Source organism: Chionomys nivalis, chromosome 18, assembly GCF_950005125.1.
Source record: "Chionomys nivalis chromosome 18, mChiNiv1.1, whole genome shotgun sequence".
Lineage (NCBI taxonomy): Eukaryota > Metazoa > Chordata > Mammalia > Rodentia > Cricetidae > Chionomys > Chionomys nivalis.
The window spans coordinates 8493827-8519922 of NC_080103.1; the positions used below are offsets into that span (position 1 = coordinate 8493827).

Sequence of the window (26096 nt, forward strand, 5' to 3'; positions counted from 1 at the left end):
TTGGTTGGTTGGTTGGTTGGTTGGTTGGTTGGTTGGTTTAGGGGAACTGGGTGGGGGGCACAATTCTCAGAAAAAAAAAGCAATTTTTCCAGAAAAGCAGTTTCTGGGTCTGGCCATACCCCACTCTCTCTCTATTCTCAATTTCAAAAACTGCAGGATTTAGGTCAACCTGAGTTCTCATTCTTTATTTCATCCCATATACTCAATTTCTTTCCTTTGTGGTGGATGCACACCTTTAATCCCAGCACTTAGGAGGCAGGTCCAAGGCCAGCCTGGTTTACAGAGTGATTTCCAGTACAGCTAGGGTTACACAGAGAAAGCCTATCTCAAAGAAAAAAATATATATATTTCTTTTTGGTTTTTTTTTTCTTCCTTCCTTCATTCTCCTCCTCCTTCTCCAAAGACTCTCTCTGTACCTCTGGCTGTTCTGGATCAGGCAGGCCTTGAACTCACAGAGATCTAATTGCCTCTACCTCCTGAGTGCTGGGATTAAAGACATGCAATATCATACCCAAGTCTTAAACTCTGTGCACAAAAAAAAAAAAAGTCTTAAAGTTGCATCTGGCTGTGAATGAAGATTCCTGAACAGGAGCCAGGTGGTGGCGCACACCTTTAATCCTGGCACTCGGGAGGCAGAGGCAGGCAGATCTCTGAGTTCAAGGCCAGTCTGGTGTACAGAGCAAGTTCCAGGACAGACTCCAAAGCTACAAAGAAACCCTGACTCGGGGGGGGGAAAAAAAAAACAAAACAAAAGAAAGAGAGGAAGGGAGGGAGGGAGGAAGAGAGAGAGAGAGGGTTGGGAGGGAAGGAGGGACAGAAAGGAAGGGAAGGGAAGGGAAGGGAAGGGAAGGGAAGGGAAGGGAAGGGAAGGGAAGGGAAGGGAAGGGAAGGGAAGGGAAGGAAAATACCTGAAAGGAATCTGTCCGCAGAGATTGATTGACTGACTAGAATTTTAATACCACGGAGAGAATGGAACGTGGCTGGTCCAGAGGCAGCATTCCAACTTCTCTTGGGCTAAATTCTGGCCCTCAAGAAGAGTCATTCATTGTCCTCCCTCCCCACGTTGGAACTAACATCTTGTGACAATATATCTTAAAAAAAAAAATAGGATCTATTAACTTAGCAGGCAATTAACTTCTATCAATCCAAAAGCTAAGAACACCATCAGATTGCAGCTTGAGCCTATAGGAAAGTTTCCACCATCTCCAAGTACCTGTCTGATGTACCCTCCTGTGGAGGGCCAGTTTTGAACTACATAGAAACTCTGTGCAAGGGTGACTTGTAGCATTCTCGCTGACATGTTTGGCAGGCCAGGTTAGGAGGAGGCAAACCTCTTCTATCAGTAGAGTGCCCTGTCAATAGTCAGTCCTTGAAAACACAGATGTACACTGTAGTTTAAAGACTCTAATTAGGTTGTGGTTTGTTTTCTGATGAAGTGTTTTTACATATTATATAACAGCAAAAGTTATCCCCATAACAATAGGCTTCTTGTTTACATTAACAAGGGTACAAAGCTCTTGAAATAATTTTTAACAAAGTTATTAGTTTATATAACTATTTCCAAGTATTATGAGAACCTAGCTTGGATTGTGATTTGAGTATTATAAAAGAGCACTGGTTTTGTAATAAAGAATGCAGTTGTATCTCCTACTCTGCATCCCCTGTGTCCTGATTTCTGTGGCACTACCAGGGTCCCCAACCACCCACCAATATATTATGAACTTGCCTTGATTTATGAATCTCTGTCCCATTAAACTATAAAAGTTTTGTGATATTGTTTCCACATTGGAACATGGAGTTTGGTGGGAGAGGGCTGCAAACTAAATCTGTGTTCCTAGACATGGTCACTCAACATGGCTCCAGAATAAACCATCTCTTATTCCCTTTAAGATGAGAGGTGTGAGTTTCACATCAACAACTCAAATCCTTACACCAGAGATCCAACTCAGGTCATCAGTCCTGGCAGCAGGCACTTTTATCCACTGGACTATCTTGCTAACTCATTTGTTCAGAGGGCTCAATGCCTTTCTTTCATGAGTTTATTCTTGTGAAAGTGGGTTGTTATAGCTCCCACTTGGGAAAGCCATTCCCAAGCCCTTCACAGAGGCCAGCTCCAAGCTCTGGAATTTTCCAGTCTCCAAAAACTTGAGCCAAAACAAATTATTCTCTGAATCAGCAAGTCTCCAGAACTTTGCTATGGCAGTGGAAATGGACTGAGACATTTTCAAGAACAGCAGGATGCCAAGTGCCTTCGCCTGCTGTGCCAGCTCACTGAATGGTTTCTGGTGGGGGTGCTTCAAGAGGGGCACCAAGGAGGATTACTGAGGGGAAGGGATTTATTAGGAAGGTGGTCAACACCACAGATAGACAGAAGCGACAGCATAGCAGGGTCTCTGAAGAGAGGACTAGAGACCACTGGCAGGAGAGTGTTTCCATACCTTCTGAGGATGGGTATGCACAACAAGAGCCTCCAGCCAGGCTCTCTGATTCCAGGCAGTTGACAGGGAAGTGAATGACCAATACCCTCTTTCATGTTAACTCACTTCGGGTTGAGGGATCATGGCACTCAGAAGTCTGTTAGCTAAGGGTTCACAGTCATTCAGAGAGTCATTCTCGAGAGTCACAGAACTTATGAAACATATAGACACATGTGCATGTGTGTGTGTATGTATGTATGTATGTATGCATAGGTTTTCTCCCTCCCCCCACATAATAGGTTTCTCCACTAACACAGCAAGTCAGATCAAACCAAATTGAAAAAGTATAACAACAGGTTTATTTGAGTAAAGCAACTCCCAGGCAGGTTCTCCAGTCCCAGAGAAGCTGTATCCACAAACAAAAGCAGAACTTTATAGGATGTGGGTGTAGACAAGCTATGATGATATGTCCACCACAAGCTGTGTTTGTGCCCAAGTATGACCAAAGGCTAAATGTTTTAGGTGGGGACTTGGGCAGTTGGCAACTTCAGAAGAGGAAGCTGCCTACCCTAGCCGTCAAGAATGCAGAACTGGGAGAGCAGTGAGAGCCTGACTAGAGGGCAGGCCCCAAGGTCCCGGCCAGGGAACGCGGGCCCCTGCTGCTGGGGCTGCAGTGTCCGCTGTGCTCTCCTGGACCGGCTCTGCCTGCCCCCCATTTCCCTTGGCCCCTGGCTCATCGGGGCTACCAGGAGTCCCTCTGTAGGTGCTGAGAAGTCCCATCTGGAAGGGTGAGTGTGTGCTATCCTGGGGTGGACTGTCCCAGTAGAGAGCACAAACGCCCCTCCCCCAGCACCTACTGCAGGGCTTTCTTTCCTACACACGCGCCCCCACCCCCACCCCCAAGCCTGCCTTGTCTGCAAGGTCCTTTGCTGTGGACAGTTTCCTGCCCAACCCAGAGCAGTGAGAGCCTGACTAGAAGGCAGGCCTCAAGGTCCCCGCCAGGGAACGCGGGCCCCTGCCGCTGGGGCTGCAGTGTCTGCTGTGCTCTCCTGGACCTGCTCTGCCTGCCCCCTACTTCCCTTGGTCCCTGGCTCATTGGAGCTACCAGGAGTCCCTGTGCAGGTGCTGAGAAGTTCCATCTGGACTGGTGAGTGTGTACTATCCTGGGGCAGACTGTCCCGGTAGAGAGCACAAATCCCCCTACACTAAGGCTACCCAACCAGAGCAGTGAGTGCCTGCCTAGCGGGCAGGCCTCAGTAACCCCCGAAAGGGAGCGCAGGCACCTCCAGCTTGTACTGCAGTGTCGCCTGTGTTCTACTCGACCCCGCCCTACACCTTGCATTCGGCCTTCTTTCCGCGGGTCATTGGAATACCAGGCATCCCTGTTTTGGTGTTGAGGAGTTCATCTGCAAGGGAATGGTTCCTGCCCCTACACTGAGGAGATACACCCAGAGAGTTAGTCACAGCAAAGACTGATCCAAGACACCAGGCCTCCCCTGGCTCCATTTGAAGGAAAAGATGGGCAGGCGCCAATGCAAGAATTCCCCCAACAACTTGAAAAGCAACGTGACATCACCAGAATCCAGGAATCCCGAAATGAGAAGTGTACACGCTAATCCAGAAGAATTAGAAGAATTCGACTCAAAAGTAAATTATATGAAAATAATAGAGGACCTTAAACAGGAGGTGAAAAACTGCCATAATCAATTAGAGATTACAAACAAAAAGGTAGAGGAAATGAATAAATATCTAAAAGATACCCAAGAAAACCAAGAGAAACAAGAAAAAGTAATCAAACAGGTAAGGGAAACAGTTCAAAACTTGAAGAATGAAGTGGAAGTAATAAAGAAAACACAAACCGAGGGAAGGATGGAGATGGAAAATTTGGATAAACGAACAGGAACTACAGAGACAAGTACCACCAACAGATTACAAGAGATAGAAGAAAGAATCTCAGACACTGAAGATACCATAGAGAAAATAAACTCTCTGATCAAAGAAAACAGCATAACCAACAAATTCTCATCACAAAACATTCAGGAAATCTGGGACACAATAAAAAGACCAAACCTAAGAATAATAGGGATAGAAGAAGGAGAAGAAGTACAGCTCAATGGTCCAGAAAATATATTTAATAAAATTATAGAAGAAAACTTTCCCAACCTTAAGAAAGATATTCCTTTGGAGGTCCAAGAAGCATACAGAACACCGAATCGACTGGATCAAAAAAAAACATCTCCTCGTCATATAATAATCAAAACACAAAACATACAGAATAAAGAAAGAATATTAAGAGCTGCAAAGGAAAAAGGTCAAGTTACCTATAAAGGAAAACCTATCAGACTTACACCTGATTTCTCTATGGAAACCATGAAAGCCAGAAGGTCCTGGATAGATGTGCTGCAGAAACTAAGAGACCATGGATGCAAGCCCAGACTACTGTACCCAGCCAAGCTTCCGTTCACTATAAATGGAGAAAACAAAATTTTCCAGGATAAAAACAAATTTAAACAATACGTAGCCACAAATCCAGCCCTACAGAAAGTAATAGAAGGAAAATCACAAACCAAGGATGCCCACAATAACTCAGACATCTAATGACCCTTCACCAGCACAACTTGAAGAAGGGAAACACACAAACTCTACTACCAAAAGAAAGAAAGAGAGAAAGGAAAAATGACTGGAGTTAACAACCACTGGTCATTAATATCACTTAATATCAATGGACTCAACTCACCTATAAAGAGGCACAGGCTAAGAGATTGGATTCGAAAACAGGATCCAACATTCTGCTGCTTACAAGAAACACACCTCAACCACAAAGACAGACATCTACTCAGAGTAAAGGGCTGGGAAAAGGTTTATCAAGCAAACGGACCTAAGAAACAAGAAGGTGTGGCCATACTAATTTCTAAGAAAGTTGACTTCAAACTAAAATCAATCAAAAGAGATGGAGAGGGACATTTTTTACTCATAACAGGAACAATTCACCAGGATGAAGTCTCAATCCTGAATATATATGCCCCTAATATAAAAGCACCCACTTATGTAAAAGAAACATTACTAAAACTCAAGGCAGTCATCAAACCACACACACTAATAGTAGGAGATTTCAACACTCCTCTCTCACCAATGGACAGGTCAATCAGACAGAAACCTAACAGAGAAATAAGAGGATTAAGGGAGGTAATGAATCAAATGGACTTAACAGACATCTATAGAACATTCCACTCAAATAAGAAAGAATATACCTTCTTCTCTGCAGCTCATGGAACCTTCTCGAAAATAGACCACATACTTGGTAACAAAGCAAACTTACACAGTTACAAAAAAATATTGGTAACCACCTGTGTCTTATCAGATCACCATGGATTAAAGTTAGAATTCAACAACAATGCTATCCCCAGAAAGCCTACGAACTCATGGAAACTGGACAGTCAACTACTGAACCACACCTGGGTCAAGGAAGAAATAAAGAAAGAAATTAAAGTCTTTCTTGAATTCAATGAAAACGAAGACTCAACATACTCAAACCTATGGGACACTATGAAAGCAGTGCTAAGAGGAAAGTTCATAGCATTAAGTGCCCACTTAAAGAAAACGGAGAAAGCACACATTGGAGACTTAATAGCCCACCTGAGAGCTTTAGAAAAAAAAGAAGCAGACTCACCTAGGAGAAGTAGAAGACTCGAAATAATCAAATTGAGGGCTGAAATCAACAAAATAGAAACACAGAAAACAATCCAAAGAATCAATGAAACAAAAAGCTGGTTCTTGGAGAAAATCAATAAGATTGATAAACCCCTATCCAAACTAATCAAACGGCGGAGAGAGAATACGCAAATTAACAAAATCCGAAATGAAAAGGGAGACATAACCACAGACACAGAGGAAATTCAGAGAATCATTAGATCTTACTACAAAAACCTGTATGCCACAAAATTGGAAAATGTAAAAGAAATGGACACTTTTTTAGATAAGTACCATATACCAAAGTTAAACCAGGACCAGGTGAACAATCTAAATAGACCTGTTAGTCGCAAAGAATTAGAAGTTGTTATAAAAAACCTCCCCACCAAAAAAAGCCCAGGTCCAGACGGCTTCAATGCAGAATTCTACCAGAACTTCCAAGAAGACCTAATACCTATACTCCTTAATGTATTTCACAATATAGAAACAGAGAAGTCATGGCCAAATTCCTTTTATGAAGCTGCAGTTACTCTGATACCAAAACCACACAAAGACACAACCAAGAAAGAGAACTACAGGCCAATCTCACTCATGAACATCGATGCAAAAATACTCAATAAAATACTGGCAAACCGAATCCAAGAACACGTTAGAAAAATTATCCATTATGATCAAGTAGGCTTCATCCCAGAGATGCAGGGCTGGTTCAACATACGAAAATCTATCAATGTAATCCATCATATAAATAATCTGAAAGAAAAAAACCATATGATCATTTCATTAGATGCGGAAAAAGCATTTGACAAAATTCAACATCCCTTTATGATAAAGGTCTTAGAGAGATTAGGAATACAAGGGTCATTCCTAAGTATAATAAAAGCTATTTATAGCAAGCCGTCAGCTAACATCAAATTAAATGGAGAGAAACTCAAAGCTATTCCACTAAAATCAGGAACACGACAAGGTTGTCCACTCTCTCCATACCTCTTTAATATAGTGCTTGAAATTCTAGCAATAGCAATAAGACAACATAAGGGGATCAAAGGGATTCAAATTGGAAAGGAAGAAGTTAAACTTTCATTATTTGCAGACGATATGATAGTGTACATAAGCGACCCCAAAAACTCCAGCAAAGAACTCCTTCAGCTGATAAACACCTTTAGTAGCGTTGCAGGATACAAGATCAATTCCAAAAAATCAGTTGCCCTCCTATACACAAAGGATAAGGAAGCAGAGATGGAAATCAGAGAAGCATCACCCTTCACGATAGCCACAAATAGCATAAAATATCTTGGGGTAACTCTAACCAAGGAAGTAAAGGATCTATTTGACAAGAACTTTAAGTCTATGAAGAAAGAAATTGAGGAGGATACCAGAAAATGGAAGGATCTCCCTTGCTCTTGGATTGGGAGGATCAACATAGTAAAAATGGCAATTCTACCAAGGGCAATTTATAGATTCAATGCAATCCCCATTAAAATCCCATCAAAATTCTTCACAGATCTTGAGAGGACAATAATCAACTTTATATGGAGAAACAAAAAACCCAGGATAGCCAAAAAAATCTTATATAATAAAGGATTGTCTGGAGGCATTACCATCCCTGACCTCAAACTCTATTACAGAGCCTCAGTATTGAAAACAGCTTGGTATTGGCATAAAAACAGAGAAGTCAATCAATGGAACCGAGTAGAAGACCCTGATTTTAACCCACAAACATATGAACACCTAATTTTTGATAAAGGAGCTAAAAGTATTCAATGGAAAAAAGAAAGCATCTTCAACAAATGGTGCTGGCAGAACTGGTTGTCAACGTGTAGAAAAATGAAAATAGATCCATATCTATCACCATGCACAAAACTCAAGTCCAAATGGATTAAAGACCTCAATATTAGTCTGAACACACTGAACCTGATAGAAGAAAAAGTGGGAAGTACTCTACAACATATGGGTACAGGAGATCACTTCCTACGTATAACCCCAGCAGCACAGACATTAAGGACAACATTGAATAAATGGGACCTCCTGAAACTGAGTAGCTTCTGTAAAGCAAAGGACACTGTCACTAAGACAAAAAGGCAACCCACTGACTGGGAGAAGATCTTCACCAACCCTGCAACAGACAAAGGTCTGATCTCCAAAATATATAAAGAACTCAAGAAACTAGACTTTAAAATGCTAATGAACCCAATAAAAAAATGGGGCACTGAACTGAACAGAGAATTCTCAACAGAAGAAATTCAAATGGCCAAAAGACACTTAAGGTCATGCTCAACCTCCTTAGTGATAAGGGAAATGCAAATTAAAACAACTTTGAGATACCATCTTACACCTGTCAGAATGGCTAAAATCAAAAACACCAATGATAGTCTTTGCTGGAGAGGTTGTGGAGAAAGGGGCATACTCATTCATTGCTGGTGGGAATGCAAACTTGTGCAACCACTTTGGAAATCAGTGTGGCGATTTCTCAGGAAATTTGGGATCAACCTACCCCAAGATCCAGTAATACCACTATTGGGAATATACCCAAGAGATGCCCCATCAAATGACAAAAGTATCTGTTCAACTATGTTCATAGCAGCATTGTTTGTAATAGCCAGAACCTGGAGGCAACCTAGATGCCCTTCAATGGAGGAATGGATGAAGAAAGTGTGGAATATATACACATTAGAGTACTACTCAGCGGTAAAAAACAATGACTTCTCGAATTTTGCGTGCAAATGGATGGAAATAGAAAACACTATCCTGAGTGAGGTATCCCAGACCCAAAAAGAGGAACATGGGATGTACTCACTCATAATCGGTTTCTAGCCATAAATAAAGGACATTGAGCTTATAATTTGTGATCCTAGAGAAGCTAAATAAGAAAGTGAACCCAAAGAAAATCATATAGTCATCCGCCTGGAGAGGGGAAGTAGACAAGATTGCAGGGCAATAACTGGGAACTTGCGGGTGAGGTGGCAAGGGGCAAAGGGGAAATGGGATGAGAAACATGAGAAGGGGAGGATGGGAGGAGCTCGGGGGATTGGGATTGTTGGGATATAGGAAGGGAGAATACGGGAGCAGCGAAGTATATATCCTAACTAAGGGAGCCATCTTAGGGTTGGCAAGAAACTTGACTCTAGAGGTCAAGGTGTCCAGGTGTCCAGGTGTCCAGGGAGATGTCCCCAGCTGGTACCTTGGGCAACTGAGGAGAGGGAACCTGAAATGACCCTATCCTATACTGATAAATATCTTACATATCACCTTAGAACCTTCATCTGGCGATGGATCGAGGTAGAGACAGAGACTCAATTTGGAGCAACGGTCTGAGCTCTTAAGGTCCAAATGAGGAGCAGAAGGAGGGAGAACATGAGCAAGGAAATCAGGACCACGAGGGATGCACCCACCCACTGTGACAGTGGAACTGATTTATTGTGAGCCCACCAAGGCCAGCTGGTCTGGGACTGAATAAGCATGGGTTGAAACTGGACTCTCTGAGCATGGCGGACAATGAAGGCTGATGAGAAGCCAAGGACAATGGCACTAGGTTTCGATCCTAATACATGAACTGGCTTTGTGGGTGCTTAGCCTGTTTAGACGCTCACCTTCCTGGACATAGATAGAAGACCTTCGTCTTCCCGCAGGGCAGAGAATTTGGACTGCTCTCCAGTATCGAGAGGGAGGGGGAATGGTGTGGGGGGAGGAGAAGAGGAGTGGGGATAGGGGGAGGGGGCTGGGGGGAGGGGGCAATATTTGGGAGGAGGGGAGGGAAATGGGAAACGGGGAGCAGGTGGAAATTTTAATTAAAAAAGAATTTAAAAAAAAAGAATGCAGAACTGGGCTTTTTGGTGCCCTCCCTTTGTTAAGAGATTCTCTGAGTGGGCGGGGTTTGGAAAGAGAGACAGGAATGGGGCTTTCTGGATCGTACAGGGGTGAGCTGGAGGTTCCAACCAAATAAATAAATATGTGTGTGTGTGTGTGTTTTATCTACTTGTTTTATATATATATATATATATATATATATATTACCTCTATATGTATGTGTGTGTGTGTGTATATCAAGAAAAGCTAAACACACACTAACATCTATAACAGAAGAATAGAAAGAAGGTTCTTAATTAAGAGCACTTGCTGCTCTTCCAAAAGATCCAAGTTTGAGTCCCAGCACCCACATCAAGCAGCTCTCAATAGCCTATAACTTTAGCTCCAGGGTATCAGATGTTCTCTTTTGACCTCCATGAGTATTCTTGTCCCACTCCCAGACACACAATAAAAAATAAATCCTGGGCTGGAGAGATGGCTCAGTGGTTAAGAGCACTCGCTGCTCTTCCAGAGGTCCTGAGTTCAATTCCCAGCAACCACATGGTGGCTCACAGTCATCTATGATGAAATCTGGTGCCCTCTTCTGGTGTGCAGGCATACATGAAGACAGAATGCTGTATACATAATAAATAAATAAATCTTTAAATAAAATAAAATAAATCCTTAAAACATATGCATATGGCTCAATTTGGATTACTTAACTTGCATGCAGAAGGCCGTAGGTTCCATCCCCACCACTGAATGAACTGGGTGTGAGAGTGCACTCTGGAATCCCAGCACTTGGGAAGTGAAGCCAGGAGGACCAAGAGTTCAAGGTCATCTTCTACAAGGAGATTTCAAAATAATTCAAGGGCAGCCTGTCTCAAAACAACACATCCTCTCTTGATTCTCCTTTCCCTCCTGGCCATGCCCCATTTCCCTTCAGCCAACTCTCTTCAACAGAATTGCCTTTGCTTTCTTCCACCTTTTTCAAAAAGATTTGGTTTAATTGTATGTGTGTGTGTATGTGTGTGTGTATGTATGTGTGTGAGTGTGTGTGTGTGTGTATAGTGGGAGGCTGCTTGTTGATTCCCAGGCATCCTGCTAGCTTAGACCCAAAATAATCACACAGAAACTGTATTAGTTAAATCACTGCTTGGCCCATTAGCTCGAGCTTCTTAATTTAACCCATTTCTAGTAATGTGCATATTGCCATGTGGCTGTGGCTTACCAGCTAAAGTTCCCAGAATCTGTCTCCAGCAGGCTACATGGGTTCTCTCTGACTTTGCCTTCTTCCTCCCACCATTGCGTTTAATCTTCCCTCCCTAGCTCTGTTCCCTGCACAGGCCCAAGACAGTTTATTAACCAATGGTAATCACAGCATACAGAGGGAAATCCCACATCGTGTGTGTGTGTGTGTGTGTGTGTTTATGTGTGTTTATGTGTGTGTCGTGAAGGCTTACACCCTGTAATGGGAAGTAGAACTCTATGTTGTTGTTGTTTTCTTATTCTTTGCTCTTACTCTTTAGGTGGTCACCACCCAGCACCCAAATAAATCACACACGGAGTCTTATTCTTTCTTATAAATGCCTGGCCTTAGCTTGGCTTGTTTCTTTCCAGCTTTTCTTAAATTACCCTGACTACCATTTGCCTTGGGTTTATTTCCTCTTCTATTTATTTACTTCTGTGTATCTTGCTTTCACTCTTACTTCATGGTTGGTTGGATGCCTGGGAAGCTGACCCCTGACATCCCCCTCTCCTTGTTCTCTTCTTCCCCTTCTCCAGATATCTTCTATTCCTCCTCTCTGCCTGCCAGTCCCACCTATTTCTTTCTCCTGCCTCCTATTGGTTGTTCAGCTCTTTAGTAAATCATCCGGTGTTTCAGACAGGCACAGTAACAGTTTCAGAGTTAAACAAATGCAACATAAACAAAAGTCACACATCTTAAAATAATATTTTACAACACTCTAAGAAATAAAGATTTTGCTGTTGCCATAAGAATCCTGAAGATTGGGGCTGGAGAGATGGCTCAGTGGTTAAGAGCACTGACTGCTCTTCCAGAGGACCCAGGTTCAGTTCCCAGCACCCACATGGCAGCTCACAACTGTCTGAAGATCCAGTTCCAGGGGATCTGACACTTCACACCAATGCACATAAAATAAAAAAAAAAGTTTAAAAAAAAAGAATCCTGAAGATTAAACTTAAGATAATTGTTACACCTAGTCCATTGTGCTCCATGAGGAAGAAGAGACAACACTTATGGGTTCCAAAGATTTTAATAATTCACCACATAAACGGATCACTGATTGATTGATCAGAGCTGCAGGACTAGGACTCGGGAGCCTTTTTCCTCCTAACAGCCCCGAGCAGGAGCAGAAGCAGGGCTTATAAGCACAAAAATCACATACATTTGTTGCCAAGTTTTTTACAGTTACAATTTTCACCAGTTAGGATTTATGTATGCAGAGATTGCTTGTTCGTTTCCTGACCACCCAGACCCAAATAATCACACAGAAATTGTATTAATTACAACACTGCTTGGCCAATAACTTAAGCATATTCCTAGCTAACTCTTATATCTTAAATTAACCCATTTCTATTTTTTTTTATTGGTAAGAGTGTGCTTTATTTCACAAGAATCCACAAAACTACGTTCCACCATATCTGTACCATTGTATCCCTCAGAGCAATGAATGAGAATTCTTGTTATGTCACATTTGGCATTCTCAGGGCTTTGGGTTGAGGCAATTTTAAAAGATGTATAGAGACATTTCATTTTAATTTGCAGTTTCCTAATGACATATGATATTTGTGTATCGCCACAAGGCTATGGCTTACTGGGTAAAGTTCCAGCGTCTGTTTCCTTCAGCAGTTACATGGTGTCTCCCTGACTCTGCCTACTCTCTCCCTCTACATCTCTGTTTGGATTTTCCTCCTGGCTTTATTCTGTTAAGCCATTGGCCAAAAGCAGTTTCTTTATTAACCAATGGCAATAAAACAGTCACAGCATACAGAGGGGAATCCCATATCAGATTTAGAGATTAGGGACTTCCTTGAATGTTCCATCATTGTCATCGGGTATACAATGCAAGCTTTTTAGTCCAACCAATCAGATTCATTTGTTCCTTCTGATGTTAGGAACAGCCAAAATGTTTCTAGAGAACTAAAGATGCATAACTACTATCTCTATGGTTTAGGGAGGAGGTTGGTCAGCCATTGGCGGTTCTCAGCTCTCCTAGGGCTTGGGAACCTGAACTTTATTTCACCCTACAGGTAAAATGAAGTCTAAAGCCAAAATGGCAGTACTCAGGCCAAGGTACTTTTGCCTTCTCTCTTCAATAATAACTGACCAGACAGACTAGAGCCTAAGATTGCTACTCTTTGTTGAATGTGGGTGCTCTCCCACAGAGGCTAGAGGCATCAGACCCTGGAAATGAGTTATAGGTCATCGTGAGTTGCCTAATATGGATGCTAGGAATCAAACTCCGGAAGAACAGTACATACTGTCACCCACAAGTCACCTCTCCAGTTCCTCATCCATCTTGCTTGGCCCACTCTACTGAGGCATTTGCCCACTACTCTACCAAGACTACTCTTGGCAATAGCCATCAAAACTTCTGTTTGCTACTAATCCTCAGCTTCATCTCATCTCAGCATACTATAGCACAGCACACTCCTCCTCCATCAGGATCCAATGTGGGGGCACCCACAGTTCTTCGGTCCTTATGGTTGACATTTCACCAAGTCTCATGACTTTGGATTCCATCTTCATTTCTTTTATTCTGTGCATAAGATTCATATATCCAAAAGTCAACTCCATATCCCCACTTAAATGACTAACATTAAAGGGTCCAAACTTAATAGATACGAAACCGAGAACCTGATATTTCCCCTCTTAATAAAATGGTAACTCCGTTCTTTCAGATGCTCAGGCCAAAAATCTCTGGATGGGAATGAGTTCATCTGGAAATCCTCTTCAGAATACATCAGAAACAGACTACCACAGCCGTGGTCATCTCACGTGACATAATTGTAGTGATGTCCTTTCTCTTTCTACAACCCTTGCCCCCTTATTCCATCCTCAACAGACACCAGGTCCCTTTAACACAGGCGGCACGCCTCCTCACTGCTTAATCAATGCATTTGTCACCATCGCATTTGCCTGCCCTCCCCCAAGAAAGTATAAACTACATCTGGCCAAGGAAACTGGTGTTCTTATTGCTCTTTTCTCAGAGTCTTGAGCAGAGCAGATACTCAATAACTATGGATAAATGAAGCCTCCACGATCAAGTTCCCACATATCCTACTCTATTTCATACTTATTTTACAAGTCAAAACTCAGGGCAGGAGAAATGGCTCAACAGTTTAGAGCACTCGCTGTTCTTGCAGAAGACCCTGGTTTTGTTTCCAGTACCCATATGGCAGCTCACAACTACCTATAACTCTGGTTCCAGATGGTTCAATGCCCTCTTCTGGCCTCCTCTGGCATTGCACCCACTTTGTACATAAACATACATGAAGACAAAACATAAAAATAAATCCTTTTTAATGTCTTCATCACTCTATATAAAGTTGGGTTTTCTGGTGTGTGTGTGTGTGTGTGTGTGTGTGGCAGGAGGCAGCCTAACTAATGCCCGTGTATAATCCTCACAACTCTGAGAGTCAGGGACATTCCTAACCTACGAAATGAGAGAAGTCACGAAGTTGACATCCCAAAGCCAGCACCCTCAGCCCATCTGATTGTTGCCCAGACTGTGACGGCCCAACCCTCCCTGATAAACAGTACTTCAGTTACACTAGGCTTAGCCAAAGTTGGTTGTCCCAACATTGCAAATGAGACTTTGGGTGATTGCCCAGGTAGCCAGTTGTCTCTGCCATTTCTTGCACATTTTGGAAGTTTCTTGATTGCACTTCCTGTTTATTCAAGTAATATTATTTCCCTTCTCAGGTCTTTGATGGAGTTGGGGACTAGATAATCATAGTTACTTTCCTCTCATGACTTAGTCAAGTCATTTCTAATATCAGACTTTGATAAACAATAAGAACAAATATCAAGTATAAAAATTGGAATTACAACCAGCATGAACAACATCAAGCAAGAAACATATGCTAGCCGGGCGGTGGTGGCGCACGCTTTTAATCCCAGCGCTCGGGAGACAGAGGCAGGTGGATCTCTGTGAGTTTGAAACCAGTCTGGTCTATAATAGCTAGTTCCAGGACAGGCTCCAAAACCACAGAGAAACCCTGTCTCGAAAAACCAAAAAGAAAAGAGAAGAAAAGAAAAGAAAAGAAAAGAAAAGAAAAGAAAAGAAAAGAAAAGAAACATATGCTAAATGTTTCAATAATTATCCTATCCTAAGGGGTCTAAGTCTCATATTTTGTATTAGGCTTAGAACTCTCTTATTTAGACAAAAGGGGGAGGTGTTGTGGGAACTTCTTCAGTCAATAGCCTTTAAGATACTGACCCACTCTGGGTGTGATCTCATATACCATATATGCAGACAAAAAGCATGAACAGGCCCCTAGGTAGCTGGATTCAGTTCTGGTTCCTAGTGCACAGAGGACTGTGGATCACTACCAATTCTGTGAGTTTACTCCCTAATAAAGAAACCTTTATTATACTCCATTCTTGGCTAGTATGGAAATATTTCCTATTGCAACAAGGTCAGAGGTTACCAGAGGAACAAAAGAAACATGTGATCTCAAGTATCATCAGATGACAAAATAATCACTGCTTTCCTGCTTTATTCCATGACCCTGCATTTCAGTTTGTCTTGGGGCAGTGCTTGCTGCAGCCATGTTCTTTGTCTTTCTCTTAGCCCCCTGCTCTGTGTACTCAGTACTGCAACTGGTACAATTTAGATTTTCAGTGAACAGAGAAACAATCTGTTTCAAGTATAATTCTGTTTAATAGCATTCATTTATACCTTAAAATCCTGAGTGAAGACCTAGAGGGAATGATTCATCAGTTAAGGGCACTTGCTGTTCTTCTAGAGGGCCCAGGTTGGATACCCAGCACCCAGGTGGTGACTCACAGTTGTCTGTAACTCCAACTGCAGGAGATTTGATGTCCTCTTCTGGCTTCTGAGGACACCAGGCATACACATCATGCACAAACATACATGCAGACTAAATGCCCATACATATCAAATATTTTACATCCTAACAAGGGGGCAGACATTAAAAAATAACCACATAATGGTTTACACTGGTAGTCCTGCTTTGGGGTCCTGGATCAGGCAGATTAGCCTTGGCTAGCCCGGGCTATACAGGAAATTCCAGGTCACTTACTCTGACCTACAAGAAAGAATAAATATGTAAGTAGAAAAAAAAACTAACTGTTAGGAATTTTCCTAACATGGGCTCTCTGCCAATGCAAAAATCCCAATCAAGCCAAATCACAACAAGCCAAATTAAGAATATCCAGGTTTAATGGGATTCCTGCGCTCTCAGGTGGCCCTGAGGGTGACCACTGCGGGGAGAGGAAAGAAACCACGCAGGAACTTTCTGGGGAAGCAGTTTAAATAGACTGAGGAGTGGTCAAGATTTTGGCAGGCTGTCTTCACACTCCTCTGGGAAGGAGTCAAGGCTTGGCGGGCACAGGGACAGGGCCTACAAAGATGGAGGCCAGAGACCGGGGCTTAGATTCCAGACTGTTTGTATGAGGGGTAACAGGAAGCTAAGGTGATATTTTAACTAACATTTAGGCTCTCTTAGGAAAAAGGGGCGTTGACTCAAGTCTGGCTACTTCCTGAGGGCATGGGGCGACATGGGGAAGGGGAGAGCTGGGTGTTGGTGGGTCCACACTCAGCAAGAGGTGTGGCTGGAAAGGCATCCCGTGTACTGTCATCCCAGAGATGCCAGGCATCTGTTCCTTGGGGGAAGTGAGAAGGCAGGTATCTAGGAAAAAAATATTATTATCAATAAAGATGAGTGTGCCAGGATGAGGAGCATGTAGGCCCTTCATTGTGGCATCCTGGAAAACTGGGAGAGTGGAAGGTCCTGTCTGCTGGGCAGACCAAATGTCCTGAGTAGGTGCCCACTTGAGCCTGGAGAGATGGTACCAGCATGGGTGTCCCAAGAGCTTGGCAGGCAAGGGGGTGGTGAGGATTACCGTGTGAGGTCCTGTCCATCGAGGCTCAAGAGTCCTAGGAGTTAGCTGTTTGAGGAGTACTCTGTCTCCTGGGGAGAGCGGGGCAGGTTCAGGGGCATTAGGGTTCACTGGTGTGGGGGCGGGCAGACAATTGTCAGCGTGTGAACGGAGGAAGGACCTTAAAAGGGAGAGGTAGGGTAGATACCCTGCTAGTGGAGGAGTTTGGACTGGGAGGTGATGGTTAAGGAGAAAGGGCCTGCCATAAAGCAGCTCAAAAGGGCTCAGGTCCATAGGGGAACATGGGGTGGCCCTGAGACAAGTAAGGGAAATGGGGAGAAGGGAGAGCCAAGATAACCTGAGTTCAATGAAGAGCTTGGTTAGTTGTTATTTGATGAGTCCATTGGCCCTCTCCACCTTTCCCAAGGATTGTGGATGGTAGGGAGTGTGGAATTTCCAGGAGATGTTGAGAGCTTCTGACACAAGCTCCATGACCCTGGAAGTGAAGGCTGGCCCATTGTCCATCTGGATGGTTCGTGGGATACCAAACTGAGAAATGATGTGGTCCAGGAGTACCTGAGCCACCACATCTGCTGTTTCCCTGGAGGCCAGAAACACTTCTATCCATCCTGTAAAAGTGTCCGCAAGTGTTAAGAGGTAACAGAGTTTTTTATGAGTAAGCATATGAGTGAAATCAACCTGCCAATCTTTGCCCGGTTGGTGTCCACGAAGCTGGTGTAGAGACTGATGTATGTGGAGAGCCCCTTGTGGGTTGGCCTGGGAACATGTCTGGCAAGAGGAGTGAACCTGTAAAATAGAATCTTGGAGATGGATGGAGTCAAAAAGGGGCTCCAAGAAGCAGAACAAAGCTTTGGGGAAGCAGCTAAGGATATCTCGACCCAGTAAAGGTGCTGGGCAAGCAGGTATCACTAAGAAAAAATGAGAGAAAAATTGTCCTGCAAGAATGCAGGGCAGTGGCAAAGTTTTAAGTGGGGAGGAATGGGTCCCATCTACTCCTATAACTGGAATTGGTGAGGAGAGCGTAAGGCCCGAGTGAGATGTTTGAACAGAATAGGTAGCTCCCATGTCCAAAAGAAAAGTAATGGACTTACCCACTACCTGCAGCTTTACCCTAGGCTTGGATAGGGTTATGGGATATACCAAGTCTGAGCAGTGTCAATCCTCTGCAAGGCTGAGAAGTTCAAAGACTGGCACAGTTTCACTTGCCGATGTTGGTGAGGCCAGACCTTCGTGGTGTGGCATAGAGAACAAGCCCACATGGGGGCACTGTGATATCCAGTGTCAGGTTGCTGACAGGGCATAACCTCAGAGGAGGCATAGTGCAATATCGTGCCACGTGATCATTTAGGTCACACTTGAAACAGCTTGCCTGTAAAGTTAACTTAGGCTGGGCTCCATCAGGGTAGAGCCTTGTGGTTGGCTTCCCTTGTCTCCTGTGACCTTACGGCAGCTGCTAAAGCCTGGGCCTGTAGGTTAGCTGCCTGTTGTAGCCTTGTCTGTTGGGAAGACTCAGCTGTTTCTTCTCGGACATTAAAGACTTTAAAGGCCCTTTTCACCAATTCCCGTATGGGGGTTTGGATACCCTCCTCAACCTTTCTTAACTTTAAGCAGAAAGATTAGTAGAAAAGGAACCTAGCTGCTTTTCTATCTGAGAGAGATCTGGAAAAGGAAATGTGAACTTTTAGAAGGCCATCGACTCCCGCCACCTCCCATAGAGGACAGAGAGGGGTGGAGCTATAGTGGGATCTGGTATGGGAGGAGACTGGGGAGGTTGGGAGGGGCTAGCCCAGTGTGCAGAGGGGGTCCAAGGGTAGGGGAGATGAGGGAGGAGGGGGAGGGGGAGAGGAAGGTGGGTACGGTGGATGTTGACCTTGAACTTCCGAGTTGGGAAAGGAGAGGGTAGACAGGGAAAGAAAGAAATGTAAATGTGAAGAATGTTGCTCCACAGGAGGGGGTTGGGTAGTGTGTGTTTGAGGGAGTTGGGGAGGGGCCAGTGCCTCTGGCTGCGTGGACCAGCTGGAATTGTCAGGGTTCCAATTCCCAGATGACTGGGAATTTGGAGGCATTGTAGCCTTAGTGACCAAGATTGATACTACGAGACACTGGCTACTAAGGGAAGGGCAAGAGCACAGAGTCCAAAAACCATGGACATATGTCGGACAGCCCCAATTTATAAAGATTTCATAAGAGGCATCCCAGGGGCAACAGAAGATCTGGCTCTGAACTACAAGTGCCCATTTTAAAGTCTATGCCCAACCGCGTGGCCTAAGTCTATTACAGCACGTCTGCCACAACAGCTCTTAGGCCTAACGGGGTCATGGAAATTGGATGCTAGGCATCCCTGAAGCAAACAAAGTCCATCTCAGCCAGGCCCAGTCTTGCTGGACTAGCCGCTGAGCTGAGATCAATCTCTTGGCATGGGCCTGCGGCTTAAATAAGAGTTCGATAATCAAAAAAAAAAAAAGTAAGTACAAATGGGTCCCCTCAAAACCCTATAGCATAGACAAGAAAAAGGGACTCACCAAGATGCAGCTGCTGTAGCCCAGGAGCCAGTTTTAGTGTGGTGTAGAGAGCTCAAATTATGGACTAGGGGGCTTTTTTTTTTTAATTTATTAAAGATTTCTGCCTCCTCCCCGCCACCACCTCCCATTTCCCTCCTCTTCCCCCAATCAACTCCCCCTCTCTCAGCAGCTCGAAGAGCAGTCAGGGTTCCCTGCCCTGTGGGAAGTCCAAGGTCCTCCCACCTCCATCCAGGTCTAGTAAGATGAGCATCCAAACAGCCTAGGCTCCCACAAAGCCAGTACGTGCAGTAGGATCAAAACCCAGTGCCATTGTTCTTGACTTCTCAGCAGCCACTAGGGGGCTTTTGATGCAAGCCTATGACCACCCAGATAGGCCACCCTATCTCGGTGGAACCCCCAAGATATTAGGAATTTTCCTAACGCAAGCTCTCTGCCGATGCAAAACTCCCAATCAAACCAAATCACAAGCCAAATTAAAAATATCCAGGTTTAATGGGATTCCTGTGTTCTCGGTGGCCCCGAGGGTGACCACCAGGGGGGAGAGGAAAGAGACCACCTGGGAAGTTTCTGGGGAAGCAGTTTAAATAAACTGGGGAGTGATCAAGATTTTGGCGAGCTGTCTTCACACTCCTCCGGGGAGGAGTCAAGGCTTAGCAGGCACAGGGACATGGCCTACAAAGATGGAGGCCAGAGGTTGGGACTTGGGACTTACACTAACTAATGTCATAAAAGATGAAGTGCTGTGAAATAGGACAGGAGGCATCCCTAATTAAGAAGAGAAGTTATGGGGCTGGAGAGATGGCTCAGAGGTTAAGAGCATTGCCTGCTCTTCTAAAGGTCCTGAGTTCAATTCCCAGCAAACACATGGTGGCTCACAACTATCTGTAATGAGGTCTGGTGCCCTCTTCTGGCCTGCAGGCATATACACAGATAGAATATTGTGTACATAATAAATAAATAAATATTTAAATATTTTTTTAAAAAGAAGAATGTTGTCAATAAGGGAAAGCTAAGGAAGAAGTGAGCTTCTGTCTTTGAGGGAATGAGGTGGTAGGTGTGCCTGTACAACTGATAATCTCATCTTCCCAGTGGCCACCTGTGCTTCCTAGAGTCTGCCAAAGATGGAGGACATAAGTCTGCTGGTCCTCACTGTTGGAACCAGATGTCCTCTATGTCTTTACATCCAGAAATCCTGAGCCTAGCATGATTTCTGCTGGGGGTGTGTGGATATAAATCAGAGAACTGGTCACTGAAGTCACAATGCTAAGGAGTTACTGGCTGGCTTCAGAGCCCATAGTTAGGGGCCATGACAGGATCCCAACAAAGGGGGTTTTACAGAAGACAAGCTGTGTGTGAAGATGGCTAAGTGCTTTGCCTGGGAGGGCTGGGACAACAGCTAGCCACTGGCCACTGATGGCAGTGTCCCTCTTCTCTGCCATCCTCCCAACACTGGCAGCACAGGCTCAGGTCTAGCAGGCCAGGTCTGCGGCTGGAAAGCTGGCTCTGACTAGAGGAAGGAGTTAAGAAAGTCCGGTTGAAGACCAGAAAGACAGACCTATGTTTATCCAGGAAAAGAAGACAGACGTAAGTAGGCAGTGGAGGCCCCTGCCAGCTCCTCCCGGAAAGACTTGGGCGGGAGCAAGCTAAAGAGAAAGTTGATCCCCTAAGGCTCTGCACAGTGGGGCGGGAAGCCAGAAGCTGGTATCCAGCCGCTGCCCACAGGTAAGGTCCACACTTGGGGCACACGACCGAGCCGGACATGGACTCAGAGTCCCTGGCAAACTACTGGTGCTTTCATGGCTTCTGGTGACTCGATGCAGGGGTGCACTGAGCCCGCCGCAAAGAAGTTTTCCTGGGCACGCACTGGGGGTGGCGGAGAATCAATGGTGCCTTTGTGCTCTGAGGTTCCTAAGGAGAAAGAGTGGACAGTGGGAGGGACCACTCAACTGCCCAGCTCCGCCTTACAGCCTCGGGATGCAGCAGAACTGAGAAGCTGGGAGTAAACAGGAAGGGAGAGGGGTTCCGTGATTCACCGAAAGATGTGACTCTCCCTGAACTAGCCCTGGCCCTGCGTGTCTACGGATCAGCAACCAGACGTGCTCCCAGCTGCTAGGAACAGAAGTGAGTCTCTTTCAGGAGCAACTTGAGTAGGTGAAGGGTGGTGTGGGGGAGGAGACAAAAGTCAGATGGGGCTCAGCTCAAGGATAGGTCAATGGAGAGAAGCAGGGAAGGAGCCTTGAGGAGCCATGACCAGATCGTGGGTGTAGGACTAGGGAGTCAGCCTATTGAGGGCCGCGGTGACCTTATGGAGCTAGAGTACACATGAGCAGGATGGCTATCTGGGTCCGTAACTGTGACTACAAATCTTTGGGCGATATGGGTGTTAATGCCCCATAACCCCGAAGTGGGTAGAGTATACAAAGCCTCCATCTGAAAATCATTTTAAAACTTTGTGAAGATGTATTTATTTTTTGTGTATGAGTGTTTTGCCTGCATGTACGTATGCGCACTACATGTGTGCTTGATGCCTGCAGAAGTCAGAAGAGGATGTTGGAGCCCTTGATACTGCAGCTATGGATGACTGCGATGTGCATGCTGGGAACCAAAGCCAGATCCTCTGTGCAAGAGCAACAAGTGCTCCTAACCAATGAACCATCTCCAGACCTTCCATCTAAAAATCTTACTGATTTCTCCAGTTTCTAGACTTCACCCTTTCTTTTACCTGCTAAATACCCGCCTTGTGGTCCATGAGTTTGGGGGACAAAGCCACGGTGGCAGACCTCCAAGTGTTGGCTCTCAGCAGCATCACCGACCTTCGCACCCCCCTTCTCTTCTCTCAGCGTGTTCTCTGTCCAGGGCTCCCAACCGGGAGGCTAGACTGGGACCTTCTCCACCTTGGTGCTTAATTATCCCCACCCACTGCATGTGGCTCTTGGAGAAAGCCGGCTATAGGGTGAGGACCGCAGAGACCGGGTCAAGGCAGGCGCACTCCAGCCTGGTCCCCAAGCACCGGGCCGAGGGCTCGCCCTCGCGCTGCAACCCCAACGTCCTCACCCCCGACCGCATCCCGCCGTTCTTCATTCCGCCTCGGCTCCGGGACGCCGGCGGCGGCGAGGCCAGGGTGGACCGCAACCCGAGCGGCCGGAACCTCCCGGTCGTCTGCTCGCTGCCGCACCTGGCGGGCCGCGAAGGCTGGGCCTTCCTGCCCGAGAGCCCGCACACGCGCCGCCGCGAGTCCCTGTTCCACGTGCCGCGCGGCCTGGCTGCAGGCCTGGCCCCGGCGCAGTCGCGGCTGCACGGCTCGGCCCCGGACCTCCGCCTCTGCCGAGCCCCGGACAGCGACACGGCCTCGTCGCCCGACTCGTCTCCCGGCGGCTCCCCGCGCGCGCCTAGGCCGCACTCCCTGTCCCCCGACGAGGCGAGCTCGGCCGACACCAGTCCGTTCGCGCCGCGCCGAGCGCCGCCGCTCTTCCACCTGGACTTCCTCTGCTGCCAGCTGCGGCCGACCAAGGACAGCGTCCTGCGCCTGGGGCCCCGCGGCGGGCAGCTGCGCCTGTCCACCGAGTACCAGGCGGGGCCCGGGCGGCTGCGGCTGCGCCTGGTGAGCGCCGAGGGGTTGCCTCGGCCACGGACCCGGCCCGGGAGCGGCGGTGGCGGCTGCTGCGTGGTGTTGCGGCTGCAGCCACGCGTTAGGCCGCGAGCTCAGAGGAGCCGCGTGGTCCAAGGCAGCTCCAATCCCATCTTCAATGAAGACTTCTTCTTCGAAGGGCTGGGCCCGCCAGATCTGGCCTCCCGCAGTCTGAGGGCCAAGGTGCTGGATAGGGGTGCGGGGTTGCGCAGGGACGTGCTGCTGGGGGAGTGTGAGACGCCCCTCATCGCCCTGCTGCCCCCCCTGGCTGGGGGTCTAGGCCCAGGGTCCTCCCTGGCACCTGGGCACCTCAGCCTGTAGACGGACACCACAGCTTCCTCGGGAGGTCTCCGCTGTGTCTGCAGCTCTTATTCTTGCTGCCATCTGCCCAACGTGGATTTATTTTTGTAATAAAGCATCAGTTTGTCTCTAGCTTCATGCTCCCTAATGGGCACCAAAAACTCTAGGCTTTGCAGCAAATCTTTTCCTTTCTTTCGGCCCAGTCCATTCGTCTGAGCAAGAACAGACCTTAAACAGTGGTTCAAGAGATTCACAATACACAGCTGTCAGAAACCCTGGAAGTGCTTGCTAAACACGCAGGACCTAGGATCTATCCCCGAGACATGCTACTTCAAGAGGGCTAGACGGAGTAGGCCCTGTGGTCCTGTCTTAGTTTTATTTCCATTGCTGGGTTTACAATTCCAGGTGATAAACCATCACTGTGGAGAAATCAAGGCCAGGACTTGAAGCAGCTAGCCACATCCACAGTCAGGAACAGAAAGAGAGCGAGCTGGAGAGGTTCAGTGGTTAAGAGCACTTCCTGTGAAACTGGTTCCAACGCCCTCTTCTGGCCTCTCAAGGCCAGACATGCACACACACACACACATGAATAAACACACATACATATACATTTAAAAAATAAAGCAGAAAATGATGACTCACGTCTTTAATCGCAGCACTTGGAAGGCAGGGGCAGCTGGATCTCTGTAAGTTTGAAGCCAGCCTCATCTACAAAGCAAATTTCAAGCCAGCTAGGGCTACACAGTTGGACACACAAGAAAAGAGTACACACACACATTCATATACATATAAATATGAATATATATATATGTGTGTGTATGTATATATAGGCTTTGGGGGATGCCAACCAGCTCCCAGATAAAGACATGGAGACCCACGAATGCTTGGCCCTAGCCCAGGCTTGTTTCCAGCTTGTTTGTTTTTTTTTTTTAACTTAAATTATCCCATTTCTATTAATCTGTGTGCTATCCCGAGACTCACTGAGCTCATATACACTATCTGTCCAGTTTTTCTGTTTCCTCCGTTTCTGGCTGGCTTCCCCACCCCCATCCCTCCTCTGCCTAGCTATTGGCTGTTCAGCGTTTTTGGTTTTGGTTTTGTTTGTTTGTTTCACTGTATCTTTGGAGCCTGTTCTGAAACTAGCTCTTGTAGACCAGGCTGGCCTCAAACTCACAGAGATCCGCCTGCCTCTGCCTCCCAAGGGCAGGGATTAAAGGCGTGCGCAACCAGCTTTTTATTAGACCCATCAGATACCTTAAGCAGGAAAGACGAAACAGAAACACATCTTTACATAGTTAAACAAATGCAGCATAAACAAATGTAACACATCTTTACATATTAAACAAATATCTTATTTCACAACATGGGTAGGTTGTCCACATTAATTAATTGTAATCAAGATAATCCCCCACTGACCTACCCACAGGCCAGCATGAAGGAGACAGTTCTCTTCCCAGGAGATTCTAAACTGTCAAGTTGACAATTGAAACTGACCATGGCAGGTTCCTAGAGTTCAACAAAATCCTGCACCCTTAGAGAGCCCCTGAGTCAGTGAGTCACCCCAGCGAGAGCTCTAGGAACAGAACCAGAGCGCAAAGGCCCCTCGCCTGATAAAGGTTCCTTGGGGCTGCACAGAGGAAGCTGGTCCTTCTACCCCTTAGACCAATGTGTGTCCTAAATAACAAATGAAATCTGTGACCCCTAAGAGTGAGTCAGGGGAGCACAGACTAGCACACAGTGCCCCTTAAACCTGCCTGCCTCCCTCTGGCCCCGTCCCATCCACACATGTACACCTGCGCTGCAGGAGCTGGAAGAAGGGAAGGAGCCAAGAGCCACAGAGTAAACCAGCTGGGCACAGGGGCAAACCTCTTTAATCCCAGCGCAGAGACAGGACAGTTGGGACTACAGAGGAACCCTGTGTGGAGAGGAGGGACCTACAGAGTAGCACCTGGGTACCCAGCAGTACTTGGGGTAGTGGGGACTGGGATCTATCTAGGAAAGAGGGTGCTATCAGGGAGTGTGATCAGGGACGCCAGAAAGGGCTGCTCCAGCCAGGAGAAGAGGAGGGTGGAGGACAGTGGAATAAAAGTGGGTCAGGCCGCGTTTACCTCCTACCTGAAGCCCTTTGACGTCAGCAGTGACCTTCTCTCTCCCTCTCCACGGGAACTAGTTCCTCCTGGCTCGAGCCAGACTTGGAAGAGAGAATGGGGGTGGGGTGCGGAGGAAGATAGATAACAGACCCTAGAATGAGCCAGCTTCTTCCTCCCCCCACCCCCGCCCCAGGGCCTTTTCTCACTTTCCATGGTGCCAGTTGTGCCACCCCCCCCCCACAGAGGCTAAACCTGCTGTTCCCAACAAAAGTCTCAGCAGCAGCTGCACACACACACACACACACACACACACACACACACACACACACACACGGAGGGAGAGGGAAAGAGAGAGAGCGCACCCTTCCTTCCTAAGTCCCCAGTTCCTTCTCCCTCCACTGATTAGGTTCCCACCAGCAATCCCTTGCTCGTGATGTCCACCAGGTGGTGGCATTGACCAAACAATTCTCCCTGCTGACAGCAGCCTGAACCCCCATAGGAAGAATTGTTCAACGGATTCCAACACTTGTTCCTCCTGGCAACTGCCATAAAGTG

General features: G+C 46.2%; 1 protein-coding gene across 1 annotated transcript; it reads left to right on the forward strand.

The window, feature by feature from the left end:
* Positions 1–21505: 21505 nt before the first annotated feature.
* On the forward strand, positions 21506–23535 carry C2cd4d (C2 calcium dependent domain containing 4D). The gene is made up of 2 exons (XM_057793980.1): positions 21506–21644; positions 22058–23535. The coding sequence occupies exon 2, from the start codon at positions 22171–22173 to the stop codon at positions 23470–23472; it is 1302 nt and encodes a 433-aa protein (XP_057649963.1). The 5' UTR covers positions 21506–21644; positions 22058–22170; the 3' UTR covers positions 23473–23535.
* Positions 23536–26096: the final 2561 nt, after the last annotated feature.

What these genes read in the sequence shown, in the direction of transcription:
- C2cd4d (XM_057793980.1), top strand. Translation starts at nt 22,171, where the DNA reads ATGAACCATCTCCAGACCTTCCATCTAAAAATCTTACTGATTTCTCCA.